A 25,526-nucleotide genomic window follows, 5' to 3' on the forward strand; every position below is an offset into this window, starting at 1 on the left:
ATATACCTTTTCGAAAATCCTTTTCATGATACGATATGAAAATTAACCGAAACATTTTTTTTAGAAAAAGTTAAACCGAAACATCATTATATGTTATTATTATTCGTATAAATTAAACTTTGACTTAGTTTTCTTCCTTTTTAATAAAAAAGATTAAACATATGTTGTTTTATTTTTCTTCAAAATAATAAAATATATTCAATCTTTTTTTTAAAAAATTACAATATATTTATCAAAAGAATATTTTTATAGAATTAAAGTAATATCTCAGATTTCATAACAAAAAAAAGTAATATCTCTGATATTATTCATTCCTAACCGTTTTTTTATGAAAATGCACTAGTCCCTCATGTCTCTCTTGGACCACAATACCTATATATACCCCAGCTCACTTCTCTATCTCTCGGAGCTCATTTCATTTCTTTGTGTATCATCAGCTCTTTAATCATTCATTCTTTATTTTAATTGTTTTAAAAATCTCCTTTCTTGTTTGTTTTAATGGCAGCCTCAGACCCTTTTAGTCTTGAAAACCTGCTTTGTACTGAAACTGATAGCCTGCATTTTGATGACCTTGAGGCCATTGATGATCTTAACCATCTTATAGATTCTGATAATCTGGTGGACAATGGATCAGAGCCTTTGATTGGTCTTATTCCAATGCAGAGTGATCAAGTTGTGTCTTCTTTGTTTGACAAAGAAAAAGATTTTTTTCCAGCTAGTGATTATTTAGAAAGATTGGCTAATGAGGAACTTGAATTATGTGATGTTAGAGAAGAAGCTGTTGACTGGATATATAAGGTTGTCTTTGTGTCTTTCTTCAGTTTTGTTGTTTTTTTAAATAGAGTAAAAAACATTCTTCGATTTTGTTGATTTTTTTGGTGTTTGGGAGAAAAATGTGGTAGATTTTATACTCCTTTAGTCACCATTGTTGTTTGATAAATGCTTTACATGAATTTATAATCTTTATTGCATTTTTCGTGTATGCCTTGTGAATAATGCCTAATTAGAAGTGATGCCAATGTCGAATTTCTAATTCGGGTTTTTGTGTTTTTGATTAATAGGCTCATGCGCATTTCTGTTTTGGAGCGCCGACTATTTGCTTAGCGATTAATTACTTGGATCGCTATCTTTCTGTTTATGAACATCCAGTAAGTCTATGGAATTAATTAAAGTCGATGCTTTTAGCGTAATTTAGTTTTTCTGTGTGTGTATTAACATGCAAAATTGCTAATTGTCTCTTCTTCATATGCATTTCATAGGTTGAAAAATTTTGGAGTGTTCAATTGGTAGCTGTGGCCTGCTTATTGTTAGCAGCAAAACTGGAAGATGTTAGAGTGCCATCTACTGTTGATTTGCAGGCAAGCAAAATTCTTCTACAGATTATGACATGTATCGTGTGTGCATGTGATGTTTATGCTAGCTGTGGCCTGTGTGACATACTCTGCTTTAATTTTATGATCAAAGCTTGGTCCGAATCTTTGATAGTTATAAGAAGATGTCATTTTTTTTAATTCAGGTGGCAGATCCTAGCTTAATTTTTGAAGATCAGTCAATAAAATCGATGGAGCTTAATGTGTTGGCCAGCTTGAAATGGAGGATGTATGCTTGTACTCCGTTTTCGTATATAGATTTCTTCATTAGAAAGCTCAAAAGTGAAGACATGATTCCATCAGAGTCTCTGATGTATGGATCATTGATCTATAAATCATGCCAGTTCATAGTGAACACAATGAAAGGTCTCACAGTTAAAATATTAAAATAAAGTTTCTTAACTGATTTTGGTACTATGATGTTCCAAGTGTTTGATACAGATTTTGGTGGAATAAAATGCAGGTGTTGATTTCCTAGAATTTAGGCCCTCGGAAATCTCAGCTGCTGTTGCAATCTGTGTTACGAGAGAAACACAGGAATCAGAGATTGACAAGGCAATATCTGGTGTCATGCATTTTGAGAAGGTAAACAATTGCGGTGTCCACTGTAATAAAAGACAGGACAAACCTTCTTGTATTTTTCTTAAACATATGATTTGTTGGACTTTGCAGGATAGGCTGCTGAAGTGTGTTCAAATGATTGAAGATTTGACAGAGATAGCAGCGAGTACTGATCTACCTGATGGTACTGTATCAGTAGCAGCTCGAGCAGGGTCCGGGAGTCCTGATGGGGTGTTGGATGCAGCATTCTTGAGCTATAGAATCTACGGGAGAACAGTTGTTTCAGATCCTAGTTCATCAAACGCTGCTAATCAAGATCCGAAAAGGAGAAGGCTTGATTGATCATTTCAAGAGATCAAGTCATTTAATATGGACCTCTGATGCATTACTCAAGTCCCAACAGTTTCGATTGAATCGTGGTTTTGGTGTGGCTGGCTTCATGCAAGTGCCCGCATAGAAATATATAAACACAGATGACAGAATAGGAGTTACATGTTAGGATATGAATAGGATTGTTAGTTATTCTTTTTATTTCTTAGTTGTGATTCAGACAATTGTTTTAATGTTTTACGGAAGCATTTTGCTATAAACTGTGTGGTCTTTTGAATATTACTTCTATTTGATCTATAAGATACTGGAAGTTATAATTAGTTTTTAAGATACAAAAAGTTATGAAAAAAATTATTTCATAGATTGTGTTATTCAAACGCATAGTTTGGAATATATATCAAAATTTAAAATAATTAACCCTTTTGAAGCTTATATTGTTGTGTTAGATCAAAAAATTCTTTCTTGACCTAACATAAAAGAAAATATTGGAATCCAAATCTAGATATCATTAATATTTTTAGATAATATTATAATTCGTTTTCTAAATAAATATTTATATTTATTATTAAATTTACTTATATTTTTTGAATAAAGAACACATATTAGTATTTCAAATTTTTTGAAATTAAATTAAATAATAAATTTACTTATGCACTCCTCTTTCGAAAAATTCACTTCAACGTATTTTTTGAAGTATAAATTTTTTATCTTTAAATTTAAATTTATATTAATAGTCCTTGAAATAGAAAAACAATTAAACCATATTAATATAATTTTTTCATAACAAAAATATTTTAAACAATTAAATTAAATACCATGATTTTAAATTTTATACTTATATATATATATATATTATCATATATGTTCAATTTTGTATTGAGATATTACTAGATATTGATATTTGTATTCTATTTTTTTAAATACATATGAATATTATTCAAAAATCAGAATAGAAATAGTAAACAGATATTAAATATTTCATTGCACAGAAATGCACAAAAAATTCTATTAATTTCTTTTGAAAGTTATTGAAACGAGTATTTTTGAAAATCGAACAGCTTTCTCTAAATATGAGCCCACGCGCAGCGTGAAACATATTTTTTCCATTATATATATATAGATACTCTTTATATCCCTCTCATTTGTTTATACATTCTTTTGTTGGATGTCATTTCCAATTGTTCACATTTCAAAAAAATTCAAAAATAATAAAAAATTTATAATATGAAAGGTAACCACATACACAACTTCTCTCCCCTATAGCGATTTTATACATATAATATTAATCGGTCTCAGTGATTTACTCACTTTTTAAACTTTCATCTGGTACTTTATTGATATATGTTAGTGGCTTACATATCGGAAAATAATAAATATTTTAAATTGTAAGAGATTGTATTTTGGACACTACAAATTATATTTTGAAGAGTAGAAAGAAATAGGCTAAATATCAGGAAAATATTCTTTTATTTTTTTATTTAACAATTTCCAAGAAAAACTCGTACAAACATATATATCTTATAAAAATAATTATTAACTTTCAACTCTAACAATTGTTATTAAGAATGAATTTAATATAGAAAAAATCGGATCTTGTCAGGATTTTTTAAAAAGCCTAGAATTTATCTAGGCTGAAAGCTTTTATTCTGATTTTTTAAAATCTGGGTTTTTCTAACTCTGAAATTTTTATCTGAATTTTTCGGGTTCGAGCATGATCGAATTTTCAAGAATTAAAATGACTCTTTTAACACTTGTGGGGCCGAGTTTTTTTCCAGATCAGAATTTTTTCAGATCTGATCGGATCGAATTTTGGGTTTCGGACTTTTTAAAAATCTTTACCGTGAGTTTATTTTTAAAATTGTTTGCCATGATTGGTAGGTCTAAAAATCTTTTATAGTTAAAATTTTTAAAGGTAAGTACATAATTAAATAATTTTTCATGAAATGATGTCAAATTTCGATATATTTAAAAGAATTGGTAAGTTCACAAACTCAACAAAAAAGAATCGATAAACTAGTTCAATTTAACTCGTTTATTAAATAAAGTTGAATGAAACATAATTTTTGAGATTGATAATTTTAAACTCCGATTAACCCACCAACAAGAAAAAGTTTCACCATAATCGATAATGCAAAACCAAACTCTAACACTTGCAACCGTTTGAGTGATGATGTCAAAAAGAGTTTGAAATTGGATATTTTTAAGTTTAAATTAAGCAAGCTCAAATTTTTGAAATACTTATTTAGTCGAAACATTTATTTAACAGACGGGTAGAGTTATGTTTACTTCTGAGTTAAACAAGCCAAGTTTCTCGTGAACTTAATAATTAAAAAATAAAACTTAACTAAAATTTAGTTTATAAATAATAATAAAAAATTCGGAAAAAAAATTCATCTATTAATTTTACATGAATTTGAGCTTGAGTTAGAATCGAGCCAGTTCTCAAATTCGAGTTGAGTTCTAGTCACACTTGGTATGCACTCATTCTCACTCATTTTAACTAAATAAATGTGAATGTATAGATCGACTTGAATAGAAGTTCGAGTCAAGTTGAGTTCAGTTACAAGAGTTCGAGTTCGAGGTGCTCGCAAGTTCGAGTTAGAGGCGCTTGCGAGCAGCCTTGCCGGACACGAATTACAGTCTATAGCCCCAATTTGAAGCCCTTTAGCGGTCATGTGTGTATAATTGAATACTTTGTGTGAGTTGGTAGGTAGTCAGCCGTATCCAATTTTATGTCTATGACAATTTATGATGTCAAAAAAATCGATCAGTCAATTAGAAAGCTAAATAAACTCATGCAATCTTCATAGTTTGTTCAACAACCTGTCATCAAATTAACATTTTCCCTTTTATAAATACCCATGTAAGGTATTACTTCTCAACAACAGAAAAACTGAAGTGCAAAGTTTATCATAACTTCCTCTAAAATATGGTACGTTTATTTTTGGTACTATTACTACTTACCAACCTTGACATGAGTCTAGGAACAAGGCATCTCTTGCACAATAGTCCCTCCGCTACCTTGCCCCCAATGATTACAATCTCGTCCCTGCCCAATACTGCATTACCTCCGTTACCAGCCATGCCTACGCTACCCAAGGTCGCATTTCCACCTCTTCCCGCTGTTTCGATGCCTACGATCCCAACTTTGCCAAGCGCACAGGTTCCATCTATGCCAATCCCCACGATGCCGACCCTCCCAAAACTAACACTACCTCATCTTCCTTCCATCCCTACTTCTAAACCAACTACTATGCCCACAATTCCTTCAATTCCTTTCTTCTCACCACCACCATCCAATTAACTAGGCTTCACCTGAGAAGATTTTATTGATCTTTTTTCCTCAGGAAATATGTACTACATATATTATCATTTTGTTTGAATTTCTTGTATCACTCTATCTCATATGTGAAGTTTGGAATTGGTATTATAGATTCATTAAAATTTATTTACGATAAATGTTTACATTCTTATATGCACATACATAATGTTTTTAGCTTTACTCCAAGATTAGCATGCATAAACATCCCTAAATGTTGGAACCATGGGAACATTGAGTTCACACTACAAGAGGAAGGGGTTTTACGATAGAATAAATACAAAGAATCTGTCACAATTGACCGACTTTGAGACGCAAAAAACTGTCATAAATGCATGTGTCGTAAGTTCTTTTTCTGTCGTACTATCTTATTCAGTCGTAAGTTATTTGTGGGTCTCATACTAAATAAAAACAATCATTAAAAAAAGAAAAAAACAAAAGTGCGACGAAATCAGTCATAATTGTTTTCAAATTTGTGGCGTAATTCGTCATAACTATTCCCAGAATTACGACATTATCCATCGCATAATTTTTAAAATTGTGACACAATCCGTCATAAAATTGCACAGAAATTATGACGAAATCCGTCATATAGTCCCCATTTTTGTGACAGGTACCAACATAAATATGCCCAGTAAGTATGCTCATATGCCTAAGGTAGCGACAAAATCTGACCTAAAATTCTCAAATAAGCTCAGTACTACGACGGAATTCATCGTTTTAATCACATGTTGTGACAGATTCCGTGGCTAGTTTATAGTACACCTATATTGTCCTCAAATTGTATAATTAAACCAGTGATTCATTCACAGATTTCTCAACACACATACAAACTAATAACCCATACAAAATATTACAACACGTTTAGAAAAATTAATCAAGTAGTCAAATCCACATTACGCATCAGGCAAAAAGAGAAACACCTCAAATTCGATAAACATATGTCGCACAGTTATAAGACAGACATATGTCGCATAATTATAAGACAAGCATATGTCACACAGTTAAAGCATATGTCACACAGTTATAGCAAATGAAAGCATAATTATGCCTAAACCCATTAGTCAGCTAATATCCAAAAGAAGGCATAAGTCGCCCCCAAGCTGCAAAGGCATAAGTCGCCCCCAAGCTGCAAAAGTTAGCCACATGATATGCAAGTCATAATTGATTTTCAGAGATGATCCTCTTGTCATTACTTCTCGTAATGATCAAAACACTCACATGCAATCAATTATGAATTGCATATCATGTGTAAATAACACATGCACACTTGTCAATTCTCTGATTTTGAATCAGTTTGACGTCTCTTATTGACATATTTCACATTTATGAAATAACTTTACCAGTTATTACTCAAGGCTTCCACTTGTTATTGCTGTTACCAACTTTTAGCGTCCCAGAAACCAGCAATTTCAGTTTGCATCATTGCCGAGTTTAAGCATCCTTAAACTGGCAATTCTTATTCACATAGTAACCAATTTTGAGCGTCCTCAAAATGGCAACCTTGTCATTTATTTGAAGCCATTGAGTATCACAATAATATCAAATTTAATATGTCATTATTTTGTGTCTATGTTGTTTCACTCAACATGATCACCGAAAATACAGACTTTCTACTCTTGCTTTATTTAGAGCAACCCCGAGGTTCACGTAAATAGATATTTCTCCAAATATCTATTTAGAAAGACTGTCTCAATGTTCATTGATGCACTTTTAAATTTCACAATACGATAATTTTAGTATCATCTTAATGAACCTTATTCTCCAAACTCGAGAATATTTCATAAAGTATATAAGATCATCATTTTTGGCTGTAATATTTTATTATTAGTCTGACCTTTTACTTCCTTCTGACCCACATATATTTTCCCAATTTAAAAATTCATTTGGGTCCTAATGCTTCTATCTCGTAAGAAGATCTATATATTTTTAAACAAGATTCTGTCAAACAGAATTACTCTCTCTATTTCTTAACATCCTTTCCCCCATAAAGGACATAGAGAAAACATACATCCATTTTCTCGTACACGTGCTAGAAAATCTTGATCTATTGACTTCTCAATAATAGTCACATTTTCTCTTGATATATTCACTTATCAAGAAATTATACGAGAAGCGCATTGCTTCTATTAAACTTACAGGTTTACCTTCAAGCAAATTATCAAGACATCCGGGACTAGCAATTACCCAAGTCTTTTGCTCTCTATAGATTCATCCTCACATTCATCCAATAACTCATAAATTCATTTAGATGACTTTTAATTACAGATCTACTAGGAACTGTTAGCTTATTGCATAAGCATTCCAAAACTCTGTAATAGCATTCTTACGAATCTCACAAATTAGATTCATATATAAGATATTATTACACTCAACCATTGTCTATGTATCTATCCAAAATATCTCAATTGATTTTGGATCTTATGTTACCAATAGAGGTATTGGTATCAAGTTTCGAGATACCCCCACATTTCAATTATTTTCAAGAATCTTTCATTACATTCCACTATTCATAGAAAATTCAATAATTTTTTATTCAATATACCCCCACAATTTTAATATTATGTCAGAAAACATTCCAAAACTAATAGGAAATTTAATTATTTTCTTCCGTGGTATCTTGTTTAAGGAACGATTAGCCCTTCGTAACTAATATCCTTAAATTTAGTGATAGTCCAAGCTGATCACAATCGTTTTGTATCTCCCTTAAAGCGCAACTCAAGCCTGCATCTACTCCATTTATTTAATGCGAGTAAGGTGCAACGACATCATGACTATTCACGTTGCAAAAAGAATTCACCCGGTGATTATTCATCATTAGATTTATTCACTACCATCTTAATTATCTGTATTAAGTTGGTTTTACCCTTGAGCTTATAGAGCACACATCTCTCCATTTAGCTTCAATATTGACTCGATTACGAGTACGGGTGACAAATGTTTTACTATCAAACCAGAAAGTAAACCCATATTGTGTCAATACCTCTTATCGAAGCAGGTTTTACGTCATTCATTAAAAATCTATAAGTTTTAATATCATGTTTAAAGAACTTTCCGTAGTATTTGTCATTAGAAATTCAATTTTCGAATTTCTCTAAAAGTTTTACATGGTTCACACGAACCTACATTTCTGGCTCACCTACTGTTAAGTGGTATTTATGTCCACTTGGAATGCTCTATAAAGGCTTGAATTAATATTTTTTACTCAAGTAATTTGTGCTTTTGATGTGTTTTTGTAGTGTTTTTGTATTTCAGGCATATTACAAAGAATCAGGAGATTTAGCAATGTTTTGGTGCTAAATTGGTGTTAGGATGGTGCTCAGGAAGATTGCTCGAGGATTGCCAACTCATACCAGCCAAGAAATCAAGAAAATAAAGATTTTCCAAAAGGTCAGTGCGCCCACGTTGTGGTAGCACGCGACCGCACCGAAGATGCAGAATTGCAGCGCGCCCGCATTGGTGAAGCGCGCGCCCGCGCCGGGTAAATTTCCAGCAATCCTGATTTTACTACAATTCTGATTTTCTGGACTTCTAATCTACATGGGCTACTATATAATGACAACTTATGATCATTTTTCAATAACAAGACGTACCTTAGCTTAAGGAGAAGACGAAGAAGACCGTATAACACAATTCAACCAAGGCGAAGAGGATCTAGTTTATTCTTGTGATTTTTTATTTTAAGTTGTAATCTTGGATGCTAGTTTTCTTATTTGTTGAACCTATACTCTTGTTTAACGTACTTGGTTTATTATTTATTTAGTATAAAGACTACATTTATTATACCATACTTTCATCGGAACCCACGTTGATGATGAGACCGATTATGGGCTAATCGTTATCGTGGGGTTCTAACGGATTGACTTATGGATTTCTTTAGTTAATTTGTTTCGATACCTTAGTGTGTGGTGATTATATGATATCCTAGTATTAGTTATACTTATTCGTCTTATGAGCATCGCGAACTTATAAGATAGCGTGTTAATCTCTATTGAAGCGAAAGTGAATTTAGGGGTTTAGAACTTGCCATGCTAGCATAGGTTCATGTATTTGATATGCATGATTCGTAGGTAATTTTAACCATCTTACTTGCCCTATGTAATCACGATAGATAACTTGCGCATTAAACCGTTATGTTGTCAAATTCTATAGACATATAGGGTCTCAATATAATTGGTGTCTATTCAGCTTCTATCTCTTTTGTGGATGTCTGGTAGTAGGGTATTCGTAAAATAAAAGTTGGCATTTTCTAGTTTTGTGTTGTCTGATTAGTGTCATCACCATTGCATGCTAAGGTTAAGAACAAAAAGGCTATTGAATGAAGTAATAATGAAGTTAGAATCCCATGTTTGTGTCATATAGTAATCAATCCCTTTAATCTCTTAGTTAATATTCTTTAGTATAATCTCTTAGTTAATCTTAGTTATAAACAATCCCAATTTGTTATCATCTTAGCATTGAATAATAACTATAACATTGTTGCATAAGTACATTGATTAAAGTTAACCTAAACAAGCATATGTAGGAACGAACTAGAATTAATTCTATATTACTTGCAATCACGTATATTTGCGTGAATATTAGCGCGTGTTTTCGTCCTAACACCTACTGGTACAACCAGAAGAGGCCCAAGAAAGAACATAAATTTTTAATAAACCCACATTCAGTGATCCTTGATCAACCGATGCATTAGGGTTAACAACTTTTTCGGATTCTCTACGAAGTTCAGCATAAATAGCTGATATCAATATTCTCCGTATTAAGTATCACATGGATCACTATAATAGGCTCGTGTGTCACTGCCACAGTAGACCGACACCAACACGTGAAATTACTATTTAACTGGAGGAAAAATCCAACCAGAAAAATATAATTTATGTGCCGACCCATAACCTATACTCCAGGCCCATTAGGTTTTTTAATGTGGAGAATCCCGAGCAATTCTAAATCTGGTTCACTTCAGCTGCACAACTCGTCACATTGTTTAACAACAAACATATTACTACATAATATCTAATGCAGCACAAGTGAGAATACTAGAACAAAATTTTCCAGTCAAACTATTATTAACAAATGAGACACATTACATAATAAAACAACTTATGCCTCCTTTAATAGATTTCCAAAGTCTCCATATAGATTAAAAGCATTTTGTTAACAAATAAATCTATTAAAAATAAGATGTTTAGAACTACATATTTTGCATCACATTTATTGTCACAAACCTTTGCGTGTAGTTTATTTTCTCCAATTAAATAGATACGCGGTAAGGCCTCTATTTATCCAGTATTATAAGTTTGTGATATAACTCCATTATTAAAGATTAAACAATAAAAATTGATGCTTTCTCATCACTCAACAATGATTAAAAATTAATCACCAAATAATCAAGTTTCATCATGAAGGGTCACATATATGTAGCTATATCATTTAATTGCATAGCAATATCATGTTATGAACTTGCACGAATGGAAACTATAGCATATACGATTCTTGTATCAGTATACTAATAATTTTGAAATCCATTTAGAATTAAGAAACTGTAGCTCATATATATTATCAATCACCATGCTAATTAAACAAAACATAATAAGCTATCCATTAATAGTGAAAATATGGACAAATTATAAATTTTGGTTTAATCTAACAATTTATAATGATTAACCCGAGAAATAAAAATCGCCAAATATGTCCACTTGAATATAAGTTGACCATAAATCAATAACTACTAAAGCATCAATAGGCTTATAAGAAAACCAATTATTCAGCAACTTTGTGCATACTTTTACCTCGTACCTGTTATGCTTAAACAAAGCACCACTTAAAAGCAAATTTATATTAGTTTCAAGCACATTGCAACAAGTGATCAAAGAAATTAGCGCACTAAGTTTAATTTAATTAATGAGGCAAATAATGGCCACTTATATACCCATAAAAATAGTATACCATTTAGAGCCTATCAGTGATAAGTATAAGGCTGTGATCCAATTTAAACAATCAAATTGACTTTTGCATTTACTCACAAGAAAGTATGAATATCGAAGAAAACTGCTTTAAGATTGTTATCAATCTTGTACGATATAGACATTATTATATATATTGAATATATAACTAATTCACGAGAACATTGTTAATTCTTAAATCACATAAGTATATAAGAATTAACAATTAAATTAGGATAAGGGTTTGAGAAAATAAACAGAGATTGGATTTAATCTCGAGTCCAGAAAAATGTCTCCTTAAAGCAGTTTCGCCCCGCACCATCCGTGTTTAGTGACCTGCTTCCCAGGATAAAATGAGATACTGGTATAATCGAAAAATCGAAAATACTCTCAGCGAACTTGAATTGAGCCCGAGAACTATCACCGAAATATTAGGAAATTTTAAGACTGAAGAGACCGAGAATTAAAGAGACGACTTTTATTTTCTCGACTTAATAAAACTGGTGCCCTAAGACTCTATATATAAAGAGAGGCTTGAACGTACTTGTATTATTTTCGATGTGGTACATGGTATTTATAAGAAAAACCAAGGAATAGGTTTGTGCTACTCTCGATGTGGTACAAAACCCACTTTTCACATTAAAATGTCACACTTTGGAACATCAGTTCTCATTCACCTTTTATTCATTTTGAGCGTGTAAATATGCTTTGGAAACCCCTCGAAGAGGAGAATACATTCCAATAAATACAAACCACTAACAAATAATGTGAATCACTCATATAGAGTCTCAAAATGATTCATAACTTAGTCTAAAATACTAAGTTTGTCCAACACATTTTGCTATAAATTGTAAGGTCTTTGAGTTTTGCTTCTATTTTGTTCAAGATATTAAAAGTTTAAGCATCTCTAAACTAAAAACATATCAAACATACTAAAAATAATTATCATAGATATCATGTAAAAAATTGTTTCTTCAATGATACTTTCCCATTAGTTGTAATTATACACAAAAGGCTATATTAGTGAAATTACACATAATCTACAACCGTAATAAAATAAAATATTTAGAATAACATGAAATAATAGCAACATACTATTTTAAAAAATAGTCAGTCGTTAAAACAACTCCACCAGAGTAAACCAAAATCAGCATAGTTTAGCAAATTTTACATAATCATTATTTAATCTATTTTACCCAACCATTTTAGCTAATACGCGTTGGAGATGCTCTTATGCAAGGAAAAAAATTACATATATTTTATGTTCAATCAATATTTTGCAATATATATATAAATTTAAAATATGTAAAAGAAAATTTTAGAATTCGAATGTGGATATCATTAATATTTCCTTTCCGGATAATATTTGAATTCGTTTCCTTAACAAAATTTTTTTCTATTTGTTGTTAATTTTAATTATCTTTTTTGAATAAATAGTAAATTTTAATATTTCAATTTTTTTCAAATTAAATTATATGATTAATTTACTTATGCAATCCTTTCCCGAAAAATTGACTTCAACATATATTTTGAGGTATAGATTTTTTATCTTAAAATTTCAATATATAATAAATGTCCTTAAAATAGAAAAATAATTAAAGCTATATTAAAATAATTTTTCATAAAAAATTACTTAAAAAAATTAAAAAAGTAAATAAATTAAATTTTAAATTATATAAGAAGTCACATAACTACATAAAAATGGTGTATTTTTGGATGTTCCAAAAAACAAATCGACACGCATTTGGTCTACGATGGATTACAATACATTATGAGCTAGATTTAATTTGGATCATACAAAAAAATAGGCGGGGTATTATAAATTACATATTTAAATAAGATTTTAAGAAATTCAATACTATATGGTGATACTCAACTTGAATTGTAAAATATTATTTAAAGTTTAGACATGTTTAATTTATATTTTGAAATATTTTTTTATATATAATACATATATACTCATTTTGAATTTGAATAGGATCCATTACATTTTATAAAATTCAAAGAATTTTCATATATTAATTAATATTTTTTACTATATAAAACTGAATTCGGCTAAAATTAAGATATTTTCAATTTTTTTGATTTATGATCTTAACCTTCATGAAATTTTGTATCAATCCCAAAAATTCCGTAGATTCAACAAAATTTAGTAAGATATTTTTAAAAAACATGTGTTATTCATTATTTTAACAAAAATCTCATAAAATTGAATTACTGGAGCTCAATTTCATTTGACGAATTATTTCATTTGACAAATTATTTCATGATTTGTGATGGATACCTATCTTAGAAATTTTTAAGTTCAATTGGTCAAACTAAATCATAAAATAACTCATGTTTTACTACCACCATTCCAATTTATTAAAAAAATGTAGTATTTTTTTATTGTCATATGTGTTAGATTGAGCTAATGCTCTTAATAAGTTCATAGCATTGTAATTGGTGGTTTGCGACAATACAAACTTGATGAACTTACCTATATGAATGTGGGGCTACGCCCAACTCCCTATGAGATCCTCTAGGCTAAGGACTTAGGGCATTCATGAATATGCAGCTAAAAATGTGGGGCATCTTATAACACAAATTGTTAAAGGCATTATGAAGGTTAATGTCATGCAAGAACACCTTTTGATATGAGAAAGATTTTAGTGCGCATATATATCTTCACTAACTGCCAAGAAAGGTTCAAGAATTTTTTTCACCTAATATGGTTGTGTGACATATATGTATGTACAGGGTATCAATTCAACTCCACAAGACATTGATACTTACAAAACTGTTGTCCATAAAACTTCTCTTATTACCCAAGCTATATTTTCTTTTGCATCATGTGGGGGATTGTTGAAATTAATATTTTTATTTATTCCAATATTTGTTTGCTTCAAAAGAAAACTAATCTTTATAAGTGTGAGTCTTTTTATTTAAGACTTTTCACTTGTATGATCTTTTATTTTTGAGACATTTCTCTTTAAGACATTCTAGATTTCATCTCCCCCTCATCATTATTTGTGACCTATGACCTTCTAACTATCTTGGAGTTACAAATTTTCACTTCTATAAAAGGAGATCTATACCTTTCTTTTTAGATAGACAACCAAAAATCGTATTCTCATTCTATATACACATACTTTGGGTAATGATCAAAAGGTGTTATCTATCTGTCTCACTGTACACCACCAGTTAGGCGGATGTCGTGTAACGCTGGAGGTTGATTGTCATGAGTCCGTGTGTACGTAGCGGGGTAAATTCAACTTTAGTGCAGTGATTAATTTCACGCCACGACTTTTATTGAGATAAGTAATCCTAAACTTTATTTATTATCATCGATTCTTTCGTTATTATTTCTTTTGTCATTCGATGAAAAATGTTTATGATATTGACCACATGAATAAGAGTTTTAGCCTTATGCTTCTTAAGATATAAGGTCGGGATCTCGAACATATTGATTTTTTGGACATTTAAAAAATATTTTATCTATTTGTTAATTTATAATCTCCGACTTAGGCATTATTTTTCTTTCTCGTGTAAATGTTAAGTTAGTATAATCTGTTTAATATTTGGTCTACAATTGTGACTCAATTACCTTTTCTAGCATTCTAAAGTTGAACTTGTATTTGTTAAATAGATTTATACCAATATATCGAGATTGAGGTGCAATGAATATTATCTTGTTAAGACGATCTATATGATATCAATAATGTGATAGTTTAAATAATATGCATGTTTGATAATATGTCCGAGAAGGGTTGGACATCTTGCTAGAATTACGCTTTTAACTTAAGTGTGTAGTTTTTGACTTCTCTTTATTTATGTGTCATCTTTTTACCATACACTTGCAATATATATTGTAAAGTTATATGTGATTTTTCGGTATATTCAGACATACTTGATTAAATATTTGAGGCGTAGTATTGAAAATTTTGGGGCTCTATTTTTTTAAGGAGTAGTAGTGAACATAAACTGTTAATGATGTATATAATAGTGTGTTCGTCTTGTATTTGTTCACAATATTGTGATGTATTGCATAGTAAACTTCATACTTATTTGATTTTTAAATGAGAATATATCCGCCAGACAGTTACATGAGTAATATATCTTGTAAATAATAAAAAAAATGTTAAAAATATATCTTTTTTGTGGTAAGAGAATAAGAGTATGAGATTTTTAATCAAAATTTAATTTTTTTAGAGTTTATAATTTTGATGCCTATTTTATTCACTGTGGGGGTTGACAAATATGTCAATATTAGTTAATTGTGCAATTATTTTCGTGTCTCATGTAATAGTCAATTGTGTTACATGGACGATTGAGATGCTTGAACATGAATTATTTTTTTAAATAATAAATACATGAAAGACTAGTGTAGTCTTGAGGGTTTATCATTATTGCAGCAAGTATCTCATGTATGGTGTGTGACCCATATTTTACTAAATAAATATAAAGGCATTTTTTATAAATTTTATCAAGTCAAATTTATTGTGTTTTCATGAATTAATGTGACATAAAATTGACGGTTGATATGTATCAGGATGAATACTTTGATATTAGAAAGCTCCCACATAATGAGGTTACGTATTTTATAACTCTCCAATTACTATAAAACCTCGATAAATTAATACCTTTGGGACCATGAAAAAATATTAATTAATCGAAATATTAATAAATCGATAAATTAATAATTTATTAATATATCGCTATATTAATAACTTATTAATTTATCGATATATATTATTTAAAATTTTATAACATATACAATTCTCAGAATAATAATTTATTTTCATCTATTGAATACTTAAAATAACATTAGGAAATATTTATGAATTTAAGTAAATTGAAAGAATTCACTTATTTAATTAGATTACATAATGTCCTCAAGTTCTCAAAATGGTTCAAGCCAGGACCCTATCTTTTCTAGACCAGCCTTGGTCCTATTTACCACAACAATAAAAGGGACCTTATTTAACTAAGTACCCAGTTGGAGCCAGTCTCACGAAAAGATGTCCTTAAAGCAACAAGTACATTACATAATTTCCTCTTGTAATTTGAACATAGTACGCCAAAGCTCCATAATGCATTAAGAAAGATTCAAGATGAAGTACAAGGTGACATCAGTTTTAAAAAGAAGCAGGTTACAATTGAGGCTTACTATAAAAGTGCATCCTGAAAATCTATAATTTTGATATAATATGTAATTATTAATTTATATATTATATGGGACTTATATGTATTAATAAAAAAAATATTATCTTATAAATTTAGCGAATTATTAATTTAGCATAAAGGGTCCGGCTCGGGGTTACAAGAAATTATTAATTTAACGAGGTTATTAATTTATCGAGTATAAATTTATCGAGGTTTAGCTGTAGTTTGAAAGTAATTTCCTTCTGTAAAGTAAGTTGCTACTTGAGAATGAGAAGAATACTTCGTTAATATTTATATTTTTCACTTTATAGATGCATGTATAATATAAAAACTTTGTTAATCCAAATGACCGAGTTACATGCATATTGTTGGAGAGAAATTATATTTAGAATTGATCGCAAGAACTAAGAATATACTTGAAGAAAAGAGTTAGGCCATGTGAATTGAGGTTGATAATAATCTACGGTTATCAGAAAGAGAATATAGACACCTAAGGCATGCTATAGTGTGTAAATCTGATCAGTAGTAATGTGATATCACTCGAGTATGTAAAGTTAAAGGGAAATATTGTAGATCCTCTTTATAAAGGTCTTTGTCAAATATTGTTACTAGAGTTGGCGTAAAACACGTCTAATTAAACCCTATCCTCGAGTAAATTGTGTTAAATCACAAAAGTGCTCATTATGACCTTTGGATGGTGCTAAGAGTTACCACAATTGGAATGGTTTTAAAGCCTATGTTGAGTGAATTGTGATGGATACCCATCTTAGAAATTTCTAAGTTCAATGGGTCAAACTAAATCGTAAAAGAACTCATGCTTTACAACCACCATTCCAATTTAATGAAAAAGTGTATTATTTTTCTATTGTCATATATGTTAGGTTGAGCTAATACTCTTAATAAGTTCATAGCCTTGTAATAGGTGGTTTGCGACAATACAAACTTGATGAACTTTCCTATATGAATGTGGGAGCTACGCCCAACTCCCTATGAGATCCTGTAGGCTAAGGACTCCAGAGCATTCATGAATATCCATCCAAAAATGTGGGGCATCTTATAACATAAATTGTTTAAAGGCATTATCAAGGTTAATGTTATGCAAGAACACCTTTTGATATGAGAAAGATTTTAGTGCGCATATATATCTTCACTAACTGCCAATAAAGGTTCAAGAATATTTTTTTTCACCTTATATGGTTGTGTGACATATATGTATGCACGGGGGATCAATTCAAGTCCACAAGACATTGATACTTACAAAACTGATTATCCATTGTCCATAAAACTTCTCTTATTACACAAGCTATATTTTCATTTGCATCATGTAGGGGATTGTTGGAATTAATATTATTATTTATTCCAATATTTGTTTGCTTCAAAAGAAAACTAATCTTTTTAAGTGTGAGTCTTTTTATTTAAGACTTTTCACTTGTATGACCTTTTGTTTTTGAGACATTTCTCTTTAAGACCTTCTAGATTTCATCTCCCCCTCATCATTATTTGTGACCAATGACCTTCTAACTATCTTGGAGTTACAAATTTTCACTCTTATAAAAGGAGATCAATACCTCTCTTTTTAGATAGACAATCAAAAATCGTATTCTCATACTATATGCACATACTTTGGGTAATGATCAAATGGTGTTGTCTATCTGTCTCCCGGTACTACACCGGTGAGGCGGATGTCGTGTAACGCTGGAGATTGATTGTCATGAGTCCGTGTGTACGTAGCGGGGAAAATTCAACTTTAGCGCAATGATTAATTTCACGCCACGACTTTTATTCAGATAAATAATCCTAATTTTTATTTTTTATCATCGATTGATAGGGTGTATAATTATATATATTTTATATGATTTTATTCCTCATATTTATTATATTTTGCATTGATTTGGATTTTTATTAATTAGATTTTAATATTTTATTGTACAAAGCAAGGAAATCCTAAACTTGGATGGATTGGAGAATTAGAGTTTAATTTGGAGACTTATTAGAAGGAAATTCGGATTTGTTGGACTGCATGCGCGCAATTCACTGTTTCGGTCATATCTTGATTTCTAGAAGTCAGAATTGGATGATTTAACAGCCCACGCGAAGCTAGAATATTATCTTTCATTCTACAGTGATCCAAGTATCAAATTACAAATGGAGAAGCCCAGAATTATTGAAGAAAAGTCAGCTGTGAATTTTCCTTTAGATATCCAATCAGTTTAGGAAAAGTACTTGTATAAAAGTCTTCTATTAGATATACAGATACATACATATACAGAGGGGAGAGACGACGACTTTTTCTTCTTGTAAAAAGGATTGAAGGTTTTCTTCTCTATTCTCATTAATATTAATTATGTGTTCTTATTATATTATATGTTTTGTTAATCAAGTTATGAGTGAGTAGATTTTTAAATCTAGTGTTAAGTTGAACCCTAGTTATGATTGATGCATGATTTTCCCAATTCCCCCAATTTAGTTATATTACATGCTCTTACTTATTGAGTTGTGCTTAATTAACAATTACATGTCAGACGTGATTATGTGTATTGTTTGAACCCAATACCTATTTATCAGCGAAAGTTGTATTTAGGTGGTTGTCATTTATCCAATAAGAATATGAACTTCTCCATAAAAATAGTTAGAATGGATTGTTAGGAAGTTAGGATGTTGTGTTTAATATCTCTAAATTGCATGATACCATGAAAATAGGCTTGATTGTATTTTAGAGAAGCCATTAATACTCGAGAGAGGTTATTGGTATTTTATAGGGTGCGTCTTTCCTCTTGAGTAGTATATGATTAATTTGAGGTCGAAAATCATAATTGCATTGATTCATGCTAGTGGGGATACTTAACTCTGAATGTTTTTAGTTATTTGATTAATACAACGTAATTGTTTTAGTATAATTTTAGTTAATCAATCTGTCAATATTTATTGTGTAACTTGCTTAGTTAAATCGAGTCAAAAATTACTAGTGATTGGTACATTTGTCTCTGTGGGATCGACTGTGACTTACCCTACTACATAGTTAGAAGGATTTGTTAGATATTATCATTTGATAGGCACGCGAAAGCTTTGTCATCGATTCTTTCGTTATTATTACTTTTATCATTCGATGAAGAATGTTTATGATATTGACCACATGAATTAGAGTTTTAGCTTTATGCTTCTTAAGATATAAGGTCGAGATCTCGAATATATTGATTTTTTGAATATTTAAAACATATTTTATCTATTTGTTAATTTAAAATCTCCGACTTAGGCATTATTTTTCTTTCTCGTATAAATGTTAAGTTAGTATAATCTGTTAAATATTTGGTCTACCGTTGTGACTCAATAACCTTTTCGAACAATAATAAGGGATTTTGTTAATTTAACTGTTTTGTTGGAAAATTACCACCATTAATAGATGTATGACATATTTTGATCAACTTTTTAAAAATATTGTTTAAATTTAAAATTAAAGAGTAATATTTATAACAGTCTTGGCATACTTTCTTCACAATTATAAAATTAATTTTTAAAAATTTTGTAAAAAATAAAAAACATATTTCTAATTTTTTATAATATATTAAATTTTTTAGGTTCTATATAAGACTTTACTCAAATTTTATAGATTTTATTCATAACTTATGATTTTCCGAGTATTGAACAAGTTTTAATTAAGAAAAACGAATAAAATTTGAAGTAGATGGACATCAAGTCGGCTGACTAAGATTCTGATTTTTTTTAAATTGAGGTTAAATTCGATCTTTTATGGTTTCGTTTATGTGATTGAGATTTTATTAATAAATACGTCGTGTCTCTGTTACTACGAGTTAAGCCGAGTTTTTCTTGGTCACACTTTTTCAGAGTTGAATTAAACATATCTTTCGAATTTTTTATATTTTTAGCACGAATTACTATATTTAGGTAAATTAGGTAATATTGTTGGAATGCGATATTAGGTAAATTATTTTAATATTGTGCACACGAAAAATTCAATCTAAAGAATCATTGATTTAATTTTATTTATACAAGAGTGTTGAATTATCAATATTTATACCCTAGATCCGCATGGGCCAAATCTTAAAGTCAGAGATCAAAAAAGAAAAAAAATTATTAAACTCCAAAAAGCGAATACAAATATTTCAAAATAATATAAATATGAGATACGATAATGTAGATTGAAATTAACGAAATATGGTTATATTTTATAAATTATTAAGTAAATGACAAAAAAGTAGGTTCGGTCTAAAAAGTGTTTGTGATAATTATATGAAAGTGTTATTAAATTCATGATTGGCTTTGCTCGCACTGAAAGCCAAACTATATACCTTTTCGAAAATCCTTTTCATGATACGATATGAAAATTAACCGAAACATTTTTTTTAGAAAAAGTTAAACCGAAACATCATTATATGTTATTATTATTCGTATAAATTAAACTTTGACTTAGTTTTCTTCCTTTTTAATAAAAAAGATTAAACATATGTTGTTTTATTTTTCTTCAAAATAATAAAACATATTCAATCTTTTTTTAGAAAATTACAATATATTTATCAAAAGAATATTTTTATAGAATTAAAGTAATATCTCAGATATTCATAACAAAAAAAAGTAATATCTCTGATATTATTCATTCCTAACCGTTTTTTTATGAAAATGCACTAGTCCCTCATGTCTCTCTTGGACCACAATACCTATATATACCCCAGCTCACTTCTCTATCTCTCGGAGCTCATTTCATTTCTTTGTGTATCATCAGCTCTTTAATCATTCATTCTTTATTTTAATTGTTTTAAAAATCTCCTTTCTTGTTTGTTTTAATGGCAGCCTCAGACCCTTTTAGTCTTGAAAACCTGCTTTGTACTGAAACTGATAGCCTGCATTTTGATGACCTTGAGGCCATTGATGATCTTAACCATCTTATAGATTCTGATAATCTGGTGGACAATGGATCAGAGCCTTTGATTGGTCTTATTCCAATGCAGAGTGATCAAGTTGTGTCTTCTTTGTTTGACAAAGAAAAAGATTTTTTTCCAGCTAGTGATTATTTAGAAAGATTGGCTAATGAGGAACTTGAATTATGTGATGTTAGAGAAGAAGCTGTTGACTGGATATATAAGGTTGTCTTTGTGTCTTTCTTCAGTTTTGTTGTTTTTTTAAATAGAGTAAAAAACATTCTTCGATTTTGTTGATTTTTTTGGTGTTTGGGAGAAAAATGTGGTAGATTTTATACCCCTTTAGTCACCATTGTTGTTTGATAAATGCTTTACATGAATTTATAATCTTTATTGCATTTTTAGTGTATGCCTTGTGAATAATGCCTAATTAGAAGTGATGCCAATGTCGAATTTCTAATTCGGGTTTTTGTGTTTTTGATTAATAGGCTCATGCGCATTTCTGTTTTGGAGCGCCGACTATTTGCTTAGCGATTAATTACTTGGATCGCTATCTTTCTGTTTATGAACATCCAGTAAGTCTATGGAATTAATTAAAGTCGATGCGTTTAGCGTAATTTAGTTTTTCTGTGTGTGTATTAACATGCAAAATTGCTAATTGTCTCTTCTTCATATGCATTTCATAGGTTGAAAAATTTTGGAGTGTTCAATTGGTAGCTGTGGCCTGCTTATTGTTAGCAGCAAAACTGGAAGATGTTAGAGTGCCATCTACTGTTGATTTGCAGGCAAGCAAAATTCTTCTAAAGATTATGACATGTATCGTGTGTGCATGTGATGTTTATGCTAGCTGTGGCCTGTGTGACATACTCTGCTTTAATTTAATGATCAAAGCTTGGTCCGAATCTTTGATAGTTATAAGAAGATGTCATTTTTTTTAATTCAGGTGGCAGATCCTAGCTTTATTTTTGAATATCAGTCATTAAAATCGATGGAGCTTAATGTGTTGGCCAGCTTGAAATGGAGGATGCATGCTTGTACTCCGTTTTCGTATATAGATTTCTTCATTAGAAAGCTCAAAAGTGAAGATATGATTCCATCAGAGTCTCTGATGTATGGATCATTGATCTATAAATCATGCCAGTTCATTGTGAACACAATGAAAGGTCTCACAGTTAAAATATTAAAATAAAGTTTCTTAACTGATTTTGGTACTATGATGTTCCAAGTGTTTGATACAGATTTTGGTGGAATAAAATGCAGGTGTTGATTTCCTAGAATTTAGGCCCTCGGAAATCTCAGCTGCTGTTGCAATCTGTGTTACGAGAGAAACACAGGAATCAGAGATTGACAAGGCAATATCTGGTGTCATGCATTTTGAGAAGGTAAACAATTGCGGTGTCCACTGTAATAAAAGACAGGACAAACCTTCTTGTATTTTTCTTAAACATATGATTTGTTGGACTTTGCAGGATAGGCTGCTGAAGTGTGTTCAAATGATTGAAGATTTGACAGAGATAGCAGCGAGTACTGATCTACCTGATGGTACTGTATCAGTAGCAGCTCGAGCAGGGTCCGGGAGTCCTGATGGGGTGTTGGATGCAGCATTCTTGAGCTATAGAATCTACGGGAGAACAGTTGTTTCAGATCCTAGTTCATCAAACGCTGCTAATCAAGATCCGAAAAGGAGAAGGCTTGATTGATCATTTCAAGAGATCAAGTCATTTAATATGGACCTCTGATGCATTACTCAAGTCCCAACAGTTTCGATTGAATCGTGGTTTTGGTGTGGCTGGCTTCATGCAAGTGCCCGCATAGAAATATATAAACACAGATGACAGAATAGGAGTTACATGTTAGGATATGAATAGGATTGTTAGTTATTCTTTTTATTTCTTAGTTGTGATTCAGACAATTGTTTTAATGTTTTACGGAAGCATTTTGCTATAAACTGCGTGGTCTTTTGAATATTACTTCTATTTGATCTATAAGATACTGGAAGTTATATTTAGTTTTTAAGATACAAAAAGTTATGAAAAAAATTATTTCATAGATTGTGTTATTCAAATGCATATTTTGGAATATATATCAAAATTTAAAATAATTAACCCTTTTGAAGCTTATATTGTTGTGTTAGATCAAAAAATTCTTTCTTGACCTAACATAAAAGAAAATATTGGAATCCAAATCTAGATATCATTAATATTTTTAGATAATATTATAATTCGTTTTCTAAATAAATATTTATATTTATTATTAAATTTACTTATATTTTTTGAATAAAGAGCACATATTAGTATTTCAAATTTTTTGAAATTAAATTAAATAATAAATTTACTTATGCACTCCTCTTTCGAAAAATTCACTTCAACGTATTTTTTGAAGTATAAATTTTTTATCTTTAAATTTAAATTTATATTAATAGTCCTTGAAATAGAAAAACAATTAAACCATATTAATATAATTTTTTCATAACAAAAATATTTTAAACAATTAAATTAAATACCATGATTTTAAATTTTATACTTATATATATATATAAATATATATATTATCATATATGTTCAATTTTGTATTGAGATATTACTAGATATTGATATTTGTATTCTATTTTTTTAAATACATATGAATATTATTCAAAAATCAGAATAGAAATAGTAAACAGATATTAAATATTTCATTGCACAGAAATGCACAAAAAATTCTATTAATTTCTTTTGAAAGTTATTGAAACGAGTATTTTTGAAAATCGAACCTGTATTAGGCCAGCTTTCTCTAAATATGAGCCCACGCGCAGTGTGAAACATATTTTTTCCATTATATATATATATAGATACTCTTTATATCCCTCTCATTTGTTTATACATTCTTTTGTTGGATGTCATTTCCAATTGTTTACATTTCAAAAAAATTCAAAAATAATAAAAAATTTATAAGATGAAAGGTAACCACATACACAACTTCTCTCCCCTATAGCGATTTTATACATATAATATTAATCGGTCTTAGTGATTTACTCACTTTTTAAACTTTCATCTGGTACTTTATTGATATATGTTAGTGGCTTACATATCGGAAAATAATAAATATTTTAAATTGTAAGAGATTGTATTTTGGACACTACAAATTATATTTTGAAGAGTAGAAAGAAATAGGCTAAATATCAGGAAAATATTCTTTCATTTTTTTATTTAACAATTTCCAAGAAAAACTCGTACAAACATATATATCTTATAAAAATAATTATTAACTTTCAACTCTAACAATTGTTATTAAGAATGAATTTAATATAGAAAAAATCGGATCTTGTCAGGATTTTTTAAAAAGCCTAGAATTTATCTAGGCTGAAAGCTTTTATTCTGATTTTTTAAAATCTGGGTTTTTCTAACTCTGAAATTTTTATCTGAATTTTTCGGGTTCGAGCATGATCGAATTTTCAAGAATTAAAATGACTCTTTTAACACTTGTGGGGGCGAGTTTTTTTCCGGATCAGAATTTTTTCAGATCTGATCGGATCGAATTTTGGGTTTCGGACTTTTTAAAAATCTTTACCGTGAGTTTATTTTTAAAATTGTTTGCCATAATTGGTAGGTCTAAAAATCTTTTATAGTTAAAATTTTTAAAGGTAAGTACATAATTAAATAATTTTTCATGAAATGATGTCAAATTTCGATATATTTAAAAGAATTGGTAAGTTCACAAACTCCACAAAAAAGAATCGATAAACTAGTTCAATTTAACTCGTTTATTAAATAAAGTTGAATGAAACATAATTTTTGAGATTGATAATTTTAAACTCCGATTAACCCACCAACAAGAAAAAGTTTCACCATAATCGATAATGCAGAACCAAACTCTAACACTTGCAACCGTTTGAGTGATGATGTCAAAAAGAGTTTGAAATTGGATATTTTTAAGTTTAAATTAAGCAAGCTCAAATTTTTGAAATACTTATTTAGTCGAAACATTTATTTAACAGACGGGTAGA

At 29.9% G+C, this 25,526-nt stretch overlaps 2 protein-coding genes across 2 annotated transcripts; both read left to right on the forward strand.

Moving 5' to 3' along the window:
* The first annotated feature begins 498 nt into the window (after window positions 1-498).
* LOC141719952 (cyclin-D4-1-like) lies at window positions 499-2,273 on the forward strand. Its single transcript, XM_074522310.1, has 6 exons — window positions 499-798; window positions 1,062-1,148; window positions 1,260-1,358; window positions 1,517-1,736; window positions 1,834-1,955; window positions 2,043-2,273. Exons 1-6 carry the CDS (start codon window positions 499-501, stop codon window positions 2,271-2,273), a joined length of 1,059 nt encoding a protein of 352 aa, XP_074378411.1.
* A 19,193-nt stretch (window positions 2,274-21,466) lies between these two features.
* LOC141719953 (cyclin-D4-1-like) lies at window positions 21,467-23,241 on the forward strand. Its single transcript, XM_074522311.1, has 6 exons — window positions 21,467-21,766; window positions 22,030-22,116; window positions 22,228-22,326; window positions 22,485-22,704; window positions 22,802-22,923; window positions 23,011-23,241. Exons 1-6 carry the CDS (start codon window positions 21,467-21,469, stop codon window positions 23,239-23,241), a joined length of 1,059 nt encoding a protein of 352 aa, XP_074378412.1.
* The last annotated feature ends 2,285 nt before the right edge of the window (window positions 23,242-25,526 follow it).

Source organism: Apium graveolens, chromosome 4 (assembly GCF_009905375.1).
Source record: "Apium graveolens cultivar Ventura chromosome 4, ASM990537v1, whole genome shotgun sequence".
NCBI lineage: Eukaryota > Viridiplantae > Streptophyta > Magnoliopsida > Apiales > Apiaceae > Apium > Apium graveolens.